This window comes from Ursus maritimus, unplaced genomic scaffold (assembly GCF_017311325.1).
Source record: "Ursus maritimus isolate PB19 unplaced genomic scaffold, ASM1731132v1 scaffold_8, whole genome shotgun sequence".
NCBI classification, from domain to species: domain Eukaryota; kingdom Metazoa; phylum Chordata; class Mammalia; order Carnivora; family Ursidae; genus Ursus; species Ursus maritimus.
In genome coordinates this window covers 81,301,002-81,311,232 of record NW_024426996.1, presented here as the reverse complement: position 1 = coordinate 81,311,232, position 10,231 = coordinate 81,301,002, and the positions used below count along the sequence as shown (strand labels likewise).

The 10,231-nt window shown below is 66.9% G+C and overlaps 1 protein-coding gene across 1 annotated transcript in view; it reads left to right on the top strand.

Moving 5' to 3' along the window:
• The first annotated feature begins 1,639 nt into the window (after nucleotides 1-1,639).
• The window catches only part of FGFR3 (fibroblast growth factor receptor 3), a 16,110-nt gene continuing 7,518 nt past the window's right edge, over nucleotides 1,640-10,231 (top strand). Inside the window, exons 1-7 of the mRNA XM_040625496.1 lie at nucleotides 1,640-1,773; nucleotides 2,148-2,359; nucleotides 7,751-8,020; nucleotides 8,266-8,319; nucleotides 9,410-9,579; nucleotides 9,656-9,779; nucleotides 9,886-10,076. Coding sequence (XP_040481430.1) covers nucleotides 2,251-2,359; nucleotides 7,751-8,020; nucleotides 8,266-8,319; nucleotides 9,410-9,579; nucleotides 9,656-9,779; nucleotides 9,886-10,076 — 918 coding nt within the window. The 5' untranslated portion in view covers nucleotides 1,640-1,773; nucleotides 2,148-2,250. The remainder of the gene's footprint in view (nucleotides 1,774-2,147; nucleotides 2,360-7,750; nucleotides 8,021-8,265; nucleotides 8,320-9,409; nucleotides 9,580-9,655; nucleotides 9,780-9,885; nucleotides 10,077-10,231) is intronic.

Here is a 10,231-nt window from a genome sequence, read left to right as displayed (position 1 = left end):
GGTCAGGGGCGCCTGGGGGGCTCAGCTGGTGGAGCATCTGACTCTTGGTTTCAGTTCAGGTCATGGTCTCAGGGTCATGAGATGGAGCCCGGTATTGGGGTATTGGGCTCCGCGCTCAATGGGGAGTCTGCTAGCGACTCTCTCTCCCTCTCCCTCTCCCTCTGCCCCTCCCCCTGCTCACAAGCACTCTCTCTCTCTCATATATATAAAATAAATAAATCTTTTTAAAAAAGTGACCAACTAAGGAACTGGCTAATAGATTAGAGCCCTATATGTTGCAGTGGCCCCTGGGATGGTATCCTGGGAGGCGCCCTAGGCAGGGGGCAGCCTGGGGCTGTGCACTGGAGGGGTCTGGACAGCCCCGCTGGGGTTCAGAGGGCCCGTGGCCAGTACAGGGGACATGGGCTTAACTGGAGCAGGTAATGAGAGCAGCGCCCAGCAGGGCTGCAGGTCTGTCAGGCAGGCACACAGGGGTCACAGGAGGGCTCCCTGGGGGCGGGGCCCTTCTAGCGCCCTGAAGCCTGGCCTCAGAGGCTGGGGTGTCTCCAGGCTGGCGTCTTCAAAACACAGGCTGCCCCTGGTGCCGTGGGTAGTGCCAGCGCCCAGTCACAGAGGGGCTTTCATTGCCCATTTTCCTGAGGAGCACACGGAGTCCCAGAAGCCCAAGTGTCTCCCCTCCCCTCTCTGGTGCCCCCCCCGGGTTTCCTGAAAGTGGGGGAAGTGCCCTCTTCCATGTGAAGGGGGGCACGGAAGCCATAGTCACATTGCTCCTCTCCAGCTCAAATCTGTCGCATCCAGCAGTGCCCCAGGACCTGTCACAACTCCTCCAGCTCCCGCTCTACTACCAGCTACCCTCACCCTTCCCCAGAGCCCTGGGGTTGGTGTCCCCTGTCTGAGGCCCCCAGTCCCTGCTCTCCACTCTGATGCCTGGCAAGCACCCAGTCTCCGAACTTGGTTCCTCCTGGAGCACTGGGAGTAGCTCGGGAGGCTTAGCTCGAGTGCGCCACGGGCGCTTAATAAAAGCAGCAGCGCGACCCCAGCTTGTGGGATGCAGTCCGCTGGTATTTCAGCCCCGGCAGACAGGCAGAGCCGCCCCTCACTGCCAGGCCTTTGCACACACAGTCCCCCCCGGCCTCCATGCGCTCCTGGGCTTATCCACCGCACGCCTCAGGGTTCAGCCTCTCTGACAGGCTTCACCCACCGAGACGCCCCCCTTCTATGTCCCCTCGTTGCCCTGATCCGAGGCCGGATGGCAACCGGGACTGCGAGCCTCGCTACTAGAGGTCCGCGCTCGGCCCCTCTGAGCGCCCGCCTGGCGCAGTGGTGCGATGGGGGGCCTCGCGCGTCCAGCCCCGGCTCCCACGCCCTCCGAGACCGCCCGGCGCCCCCGCCCGGCCCCGCCCCCTCTAATCCCCTCCGCGGGCGGGGGCCCGGCGAGCCGCGGCCCCGCCTCCGGGCTGCCCCAGGGGAGGGGCGTGTCCTGCGCCCAGCGAGTCGGGGCGGGCGGGGCCGGGCCGGGGCGGGGCCGGGGGCGTGGCGGCCGCGGGCCAGCCCCCACTGGCTGCCGCGCGCCGGGCCGCCCGGGCTCAGTGCTCGGTGGCGGTGGCGGCGGCGGCGGTGGTGCGGACAGCTGGCGCCGTGCAGTCCTGCTCCGCCGGGCACACGGACGCACCGGCGAGCCGACTCTGGAGGCGCGGGACGCAGGCACTGGGCTGGCGGGCAACGAGCCGGAGCAAGGGCCGCGCGCGGCGAGTGGGGGCCGGCGGCCGCCAGGTCGGTGCGCGGGCGGGGAGGGGTAGAGGCGGGCGCGCGGCGAGGCCGGAGCGCGCGGCGGGCTCACGTCCCGAGCGGTCTCTGCGGCGGGGCCGGGCCGGGGCGCAGGCTTCCCGTCCTGGAAAGTTTGCCGCCGCCGCCGCCGCCGCCCTGGGAGGGCTCTGCAGAAGTCGGGGAGGGAAGGGGGAGGAAGGGAGGGACCGCGGCGGGGAGGAGGCGGCCGGCGCCAGGCGGCCCGGGAGCCCAGGGCGGCGGCGGCGGGCGGGGCGGCCGGGGGTCGGTGAAGCCTGGGCGCAGGAGCCCAGCCACCGCCGCTTCCGCCCCTGCGCGCCCCGGCTCCTCCGGGGTAACGAACTGCCCACCTCCTCCCGCAGTCTCCCGAGTGGCGCCCTCCTCCCGCCGGTGCCAGAGCGGGGACATGGGGGGCAGCATGCCCGCGCGCGCCGCCTGAGGACGTCGTCGCCCTCGCCCCCCACTATGGGCGCCGCGGCTCGCGCCCTCGCGTTCTGCGTGGCGGTGGCGGTCGTGACCGGAGCCGCCTCGGGGCCCCCAGGCATGGAGCAGCGCGTCGTGCGGAGAGCTGCAGGTAAGGAAGCACCCGACGGGTACCGGAGAGGGGCGTCGGGGCCCAGGAACGGGCCCCTGGGTGGGTGCGGGGCGCCGGATCTGAGTGGGCCCGAGGATGCGCCCTGGGCTGGCCCTGCGGAGCCAGTGCCCAGGTTTCTGCCGCCCTCCCTCCCCGGGGATCTCGGCCAGAGCTGGCGCGGCAGTTGGTGGGGCTTCGGGAGCCTCAGGGCTACCACCCAAGTGCGAGGCCGCGGCTGGGAGCTAGACGCGACTTCGGCGTCAGCCGCCACTGCCCCCCACGGTGCTCCAGTGGGTGCAGCCTGACCCCAGGCAGCATCGGGAGGGCGCGGGGCTGCGTTTCCACGATTCCCATTGTTGTTCTGCGGGTCCTCACTAACGGAAAGTTCCTATTGTTGGTGCTGCAGTCCCAACCCACCTCCGTCCCTGTTCATGGCTTGGGTCCGAAGTGAGAGACCGCACTTTGGAGGGAGGGTGTGAGAGTGCGTCAGCCTGCCACCCGGGCCCTGCCCCCCAGTGGCCTCCGTTACGACGCAACACCGTCTAGTGCCTCCGCTCGCCAGCCCTGCTCTCCCTGCCCTGTGGGTAAAGGTGTCTGCCCCCCACCCCGGGGTGTGCGCCCGACGCCAGGGCGGGTGTCCGAGGGACGTGGACCCGCGGACCCCATCCGGCAGTCAAGGTCGGGTAGATGTCGGGGGTCCGCCAGGGGCCTGCGGGCGGAGCGCCGGGGAGGGGCGGGAGCGCGTCGGTGCGCCAGGCCCCGCCCCGCACACGCGCCGCGGCACTCGAGGTGCAGAGCGCGCGGCCCCCTGCCGAGCCCACCGTGCGCTCCGGGCCGCGCCGCCCCGCACACGCGCCGCCAGACTCCCGGCTGGGCCCGGAGGAGAGGCCCGGCCCCGGGGGCTGGGGGGGGGGCGGACAGCCGACCCCGGGACGCGGGCGAGGGGGCCGCACGCACCCCGGCTCCGTGCCGGCTGCCGCGCGGAGGGAGGCCTTCGCCCGGTGAGCTCACGCCCCACCCGGGCGGGACCCGAACAGCCGCTCCTTTGTACCCGGCGCGGCCACAGACCGCGCATTGATGGCGGCCGCGGCGGCCTCGCAGGGAGGTGTGAGCTGAGCGGCGGCGGGCGCGCAGTGCCAGGGAGGCGGCGGCCGCGGGCAGGACGGAGGCAGATGGCGGCCCGCCCCTCCCCGCGCCCCCGCGCCCCTTTCTACGGTGGCGGCTGCAGCCTCCCGGAACAATGTCATTTTTTTATGAATGAAGTGGGCCCAGCGCTTGAATGTGTGTGTCATTCAGCGGCGTGACAGAGGCCGTCGCGAGGTCAGCGCGCGCTTTTAGCGCCTGCTCGGGCGGCCCAGCTTCCAGGGGCGCCCAATAGGCGGTCGCGGGGGGAGCCCCGAATTAGCATTCGCATTCAGATAAAGATATTACTCCCTACGGCCGAGGAATGTCAACTAGCCCCGACGAGGGGGCAGCGGGCCGGGCTCCAGATCCTCTCCGGACCCCCTGCGGCGTGCGGGGGCGGCAGCGGGGGGAGGGGGCTCCGTCCTCGGTCTGGGAACGGGCCGCCCCCGTGAGGCCGGCCCTGGGGAGCAGAGCTCGTGGTGCCGCAAGGCTCGCAGGCTTGGGGCACTGCAGCGGGAGGGGACCCCGGGGCTCCGGGCCTCTTCCCTCTGCCAGACCATGGCTGCCCCGTCCCCGAAGTAGAGCTGGTGAGACAGGTAGTGAGCTCCTCGGTCAGTGAACTCCATCCAGTTGGTTAAGGACATGGACCAGGCCATAAAAATTCAAAGATCTGGTGAAATTTAGAGTTTCCAGCTGACACTTTCTCGGGAAAAACAAATTAAAAAGCCGGAGTTGGCTGGGGTCGAGGTGGGGAAGATGCGGGCCACTGGACTGACCTGGGCAGCCTTCATCTCCACCGGGGGCCAGTGTTCTCTCTGAGGGGCCTTGAGGGTCGGCACTCCCCGTGCTGTCTGACCCCACCCAGCCAAGAGGGGTCCCTTGAGAGTGCAGGGCATTTCCCAGAAAAGCACTGGTTGCCACCTTCCCCACCTCCTCCTCCGTCTCAGGGATGGACTTTGAGCCCCACAGGCCTCTGGGTGGTTCATTAACCTGGCTGAGCCCGAGGCTGGACTTCTGCCCTCAGCCCCTGCACTGAGCTGAGAAGCACCCCTGCCCCCAGGGATTCAGGTCCTCCTTGGGGCCACTCTGGGGCCTGGCTGTGTCCCATTTCATAACGGAAACCAAAGGGGGACAGGCGTCCTAGCTGGCACAGGCTGTGGGGGCAGTGACTTACAAGTGAGTAAGCAATGGACGATGGACGGAGTCTCTTCTGGATGGGAGGGGAGCTCCCTGACTCCAGATCCTGCTGGAGCCCCAGTCACCTCACTTGTTTGTGAGGACAGGTAAAGGCAGGGTTCTGAATAGGTCAGGCTGGGTCATCCTGTAAGCCCACATTTGCTTGCCCCACCTCACCCCCCCCCTTTTTCTTCTAACTTTGTTAAGAAATATTTCAGAAAGGTTCCAGGTGGGGAGGGGGGAAGCTCAGATCTTCTCCCTTGACTTCGGGGTCCCTTTGAGAACCTGTGTCTCTTGGGCTATTTGAAAGCATGTACGTCCCAGGCTCCGGGGGGCAGTGGAAAGCTTCACTGCACATCCAGAACCACACCCTTTGTTCTTCATTCTAACCCAAAACCCAAATTCCCTGGGGGCAGCCAGCTGCAATGGTTCCTTTGAATTGGGTCTGAATTTGATGCTTGTTCTTTGGGGTCGCCCCCAAGTCCCTTCTGGGGGAGTGTTGTCCAGCCCCTGTGCACTCCCTATGCACTGGGGGAGCCTCAACTGTACTGACCTGAATCTAGGACTGTTACCTCCTTGTCAAGGGTCAGGGGCCCCGCGGCAGCCCTCCCGAACAGGCAAGCTCTGACGGTGGCCTGGTGACATCAAAGGTGATGGGTTGGGTCTCTTGCCCCTCCTGTCATGTGACCCAGCATTTTCACTGCTATGGTGGCCTTCCTGGCCATGTAGTGGGATATTTGTGCTGTGTCCCAGTGGGGGAAATTGAGGCACGAGGCCAGTGAGTAGCAGAATCAGGAGGACCCTGTAACTGGGAGACAGGCCCGCAAGCCCAGCTGGACCTTTCCAGAACATAGTGCCCCTTGGGCCATGCTCATGGGCTGCCCTTGGCATGCAGCCCCTGATCGAGCTCAGGCCCCTGTTGGGGTGGGGGTGCAGGTGGGGGCAGACATTCCACCTATGCCCACCCCCCTCAGTGGCATGTGGGCACCTGCCGTGGCACACAGGACTTGGCCTCCAGCATGTGTGGGCCCCAGCACTTGGGCGGGTGTGAGCAGGGCCCCCTTTTGTTGATCAAGAAAGACCCCCTCCTGGGGCTGCTGGGGTGGGGGCTGAGCAGCACTGCCCCTGCCGCTCCCAGGTAGGGCCAGACAGTGGCTGGTTTAGCGCCCACCCAGGCCCATCACTTTGGGCCCTGCCCATCCTTCTCTGTCCCCCTGCCTGACCCCACCCACTTGGCCACGGCTGGGTCACCCCCAGGATTCTCTGTGGCCTGGTGGTCAGATCTGCTGGAGGCAGAGACTGCTGCCCTGGTGTGGGGGTCCCTGGCTTCTGCACCTGGGCAGGTCAAGGGCTGGGCCTCAGCTGAGTGCAGGGTCTGTCCACCAACAGATGGCTGGCCTGGGGGCTGCTCTGTGTCTCCTCAATCCCGTGCTGGACCAGGTTGAAGTGAGTCCTGTGTGGATGGTTGACCTGCCCACGCTGCCCAGACCAAACCAGAGCCGATCACTGTTGCCCTTGGGCCAGGGCCTGGGGCTGAGGCTGCCATGACCAGCAGTCCTCAGCCTTCTGGGGGGCCTCAGTCAGCTCCCAGCCACTGGGTGGTCCCCACAGGACACAGTGGCCAGGACTGGGGGGCTGGAGGTCAGAGCAGGAACCCCTTGACTGTGGGGCCCCCAGTGATGCAGACTTGGAGGATACTTCAGAGACCCTCCTGGTGGGCATGGGGCTGGTGGGGCTGCTGGAAGTAGGTGGGCAGAATCGGGACTGTCCAGGGAGCCAGGGGCTGATGTGGCTAGAGTGGGCAGCTGGGCCCTCGAATCTAGGCCACGCGTCGGCAGAATGACAAGTGACGGTGTAACTGACCCAGCTGGGTCTGGGGAATGAGGCCTGGGCGGCAGGACCACCCACCCCTGTCCCGGGCCCCAAGCCCAGGCTGCCCGCCTGCACTGGGCATTGTCTGGCCCTGGCAGGGAGGCCTGGGGGTGATAGCCAGCCCCACCAGTGGTGTGTCCCTGGATCTCCAGCTAGGCAGCCGCTGGGCGGGGGGAGGGACCGGGGACTTCCCAGCGGACGTCTGCCCTTGGCGAGGATCTTTTACCCCAATTTAGCATTTGCACGTAAGTGGGCCAGGGCACCGTAGCCTGGCTCTAAGGGCTCCTGCTCTGACTTGCTCACTGGCTGAGTCTAGACCACCTCCCATCCCTCCCAGCTTGTGTCCTTATCCGTGAAATGGGGGAGGGTCCCAGGTCCCCTTAACCCACTGGCCTATGAGACACTGCTGACCAGATGTATCGTGCTGTCTGTATTTATGGGCTTTTTTCTTGCTGTGTGTTTAGTGTCGTGCTAAGGTGTAGCTCACACACAAAACACTGCCTTCTAAGTCGGGGTGCAGGTGTTCCACGTCCCCGAGAGCCCCCACTCCAGGCTGGCCCCCGAGGTCACCGGCCCCGAGCAAGTGCTGTTCTGGGAGGTTCAGCCTGTGCTGCCTGGCCCTGGCGAGCTGGGGAGTGTCTCTTCTCTGGTCCGGAACTGCTTTGCCGCCAAGATGAGACAGGGGGGCATTATGTGGGACCCCTGTCCCCTATTCCTGCCTCGAGCCTCCGTTTGGGGCTAAAAGCCAGAGGTCTGTGGAGGACCGGCTGCCTGGGGCCTGGTTTTGTACAGCCTGTGAGCTCAGGGTGGGTTTTGTACTTCTAAGTGGTTGGAAAAAGCAAAGGAAGAAGAGTAGTTTGTGACGCTTTGCCATTTGAATTTTCAGTGTCCATAAGTACAGTTTGGTGGGCGTGCAGCCAAACCCGCTTACTTGCACACCGTCTACGTAGGCGCTGCGACCCTATGGTTGTTCTTGGGGTGCACGCCAGTTGGCAGGGCTGTACGTAGCCACCCTGGTCCTCTGCGGGACACTTTGCAGGCCTGCAGGCTCTGGACGCGGTGGCCCCTGCCTAGCCCTCCGGGCCCCAGATGCCCCCCTCCGCAGCCTCCGCTGCTTGTCTGGGCAGTGGGCCTGCCATGGTGCCTCCCGGGGGTGCCAGGCGCCCAGGATTCCTGTTTTGGGGGCACCTGCCTTAGGGTCATCTGTGCTCTCTACAGAGGCCCCGGGACCTGAACCTGGCCAGCAGGAGCAGCTGGTCTTTGGCAGTGGGGACACCGTGGAGCTGAGCTGCCACGCGCCTGCCGGCGGTCCCACGGGGCCCAGCGTCTGGGTCAAGGACGGTATGGGGCTGGTGCCCTCAGACCGCATCCTGGTGGGGCCGCAGCGGCTGCAGGTGCTCAACGCCTCCCATGAGGACGCCGGGGCCTACAGCTGCCGGCAGCGGCTCACCCAGCGCGTTCTCTGCCACTTCAGTGTGCGTGTGACAGGTGAGTGCCCGCGGGCTCTGCTGAGCCTGCTGCGCGGCCGGCGGTGTCGGGGCGGCGCTCCTGCTACACCCCACGTCGCGGGTCTTGGTGGTCGTGGGTAGGAGGCGCTGCGTGAAGGGGCTCCAGCCCTGCCTGTGGGGGGCTCCACAGACCCGGGAGGAGGTGGCAGGCCCCGGGGAGTAGGCGCCGGGCACTTGCCTGTCGGGGGTCCGACTCCTGCATGCTCCCTCTTGCCTGAATTGCAGATGCTCCGTCCTCCGGAGACGACGAAGACGGGGAGGATGAGGCCGAAGATACAGGTGAGCCCGGGTCCCAGGCACGCAGGGCTGGCCGGGGGTGGGGCCCTGCCTTTCCGGGGGTGGGCCTGCTTCCTAGCTGCCCAGCCCTGTGCTCTGCAGGTAGGGGGCCTGCTCATCGGGCAGGTAGGACACCGAGGCCTGGGGGGCCACCTCCCTGGGGTCACACCAACTGTGGGGTCCCCTCAGTGTGACGGCCCTGAGCTCTAGGTGGCAAGCTGGGGGGCTGGGGGCACTGTGCGGCCGGTGAGACAAGGAAGACAGGGTGGCCGTGGGGGGTGGGCAGTAAGGCCTGTGGGTAAGGTGGCCCAGGCCAGGTGTGACTACAGTCAGGCTGCTGGGGGCCACCGCACTGAGGGGTTAGGGGCTCCAGGGACCCACAGGAATGTAGCCCCCACCCCAGCAACAAAGAAGGATGGAAACCACTTAGGGTAGGGATGGGGACAAGCCTGAAAACCAGGAGGGGGCAGGGCCTTCCGGATGCTGTGTCCCTGTGTCCCCTCTCCCTGCCCGGCAGGCCCTGGAGTGCTCTAGAGGGTGACTCTGGGTCGCCAGGATTCTAGCAGGCACCTGGCCACCTCTAAGACTCCGGGTTCTGCATGTGGCTGGGCCTTATGTCCTACCACCCGGCTTCTGGGTCCTAGCCTTGCTTGTCCATCCAGCTGGGCTCCGTGACCTGGGCTGACCTGGTTCCTCTGACGGCTGGATCTCCACCTCAGTGGGCCGGCCTCAAACGTGCCTCCCTGGGTGGGTGGGTGCTCCACTGGGAGATACCCTTGTGTCCTTAAGGCTCCCGGGTCAGGGTGTATTGTTCTGGACGCTTGGGCCCCCTTGGCTGGAGCAGGTGATTGGGGGAGGTGGACAGGGAGGGGAGGGGACGCATGCCTTAGCTTTGAGAATGCTGGGAGGTGATGTTGGGGCTGTCGGCGGCCTTGTCCGGCCAAAGCAGAGGTCCTCAGAAGTCCCAACAGTCCGTACACAGGAGAGGACACTGAGGCTGGAGGCGTGGGCAGCCCGACGGCTTCCGAAGGGGGGTCAGGTGGGCCTCTGCCCCCACCCTGGTTATGGCTGTCATGTGCCCCTCTCCCAGCAGGGGCCCCTTACTGGACACGGCCCGAGCGGATGGACAAGAAGCTGCTGGCGGTGCCTGCCGCCAACACCGTGCGCTTCCGGTGCCCGGCCGCCGGCAACCCCACGCCGTCCATCTCCTGGCTGAAGAACGGCAAGGAGTTCCGAGGCGAGCACCGCATCGGGGGCATCAAGGTGGGCCTGGCGGCGGGTGGTGCTGGCCGGTGGGGGCCTAAGCCGGCGGTCCCCTCACCCGCGCGCCCGTCTGCAGCTGCGGCACCAGCAGTGGAGCCTGGTCATGGAGAGCGTGGTGCCCTCGGACCGCGGGAACTACACGTGCGTCGTGGAGAACAAGTTCGGCAGCATCCGGCAGACCTACACCCTGGACGTGCTGGGTGAGGCCCCGGGCTGGCGGGCGTGGGCTGGCGGAGCGGGCGGGGCTGCGGCTGCGCCCCGGCTGCGCCCTGGCTGAGCCCCGGCTGAGCCCCGTCTGCCCCGCAGAGCGCTCTCCGCACCGGCCCATCCTGCAGGCCGGGCTGCCCGCCAATCAGACGGCCGTGCTGGGCAGCGACGTGGAGTTCCACTGCAAGGTGTACAGTGACGCACAGCCCCACATCCAGTGGCTCAAGCACGTGGAGGTGAACGGCAGCAAAGTGGGGCCCGACGGCACCCCCTACGTCACCGTGCTCAAGGTGGGTGCCACCCCTGGCAGCGCGGGAGCTGCTGGGCGTGGCCCCGTTGGCCCCGCCCCCCGTGTTCGGGGGTCGGAGAGGCCTCCCAGTAGGGAGGCCCGCTGGGTCAGAGGGTTGGGGGTCAGGTATCGGACCACGGGGGGGGGGGGGGGGGA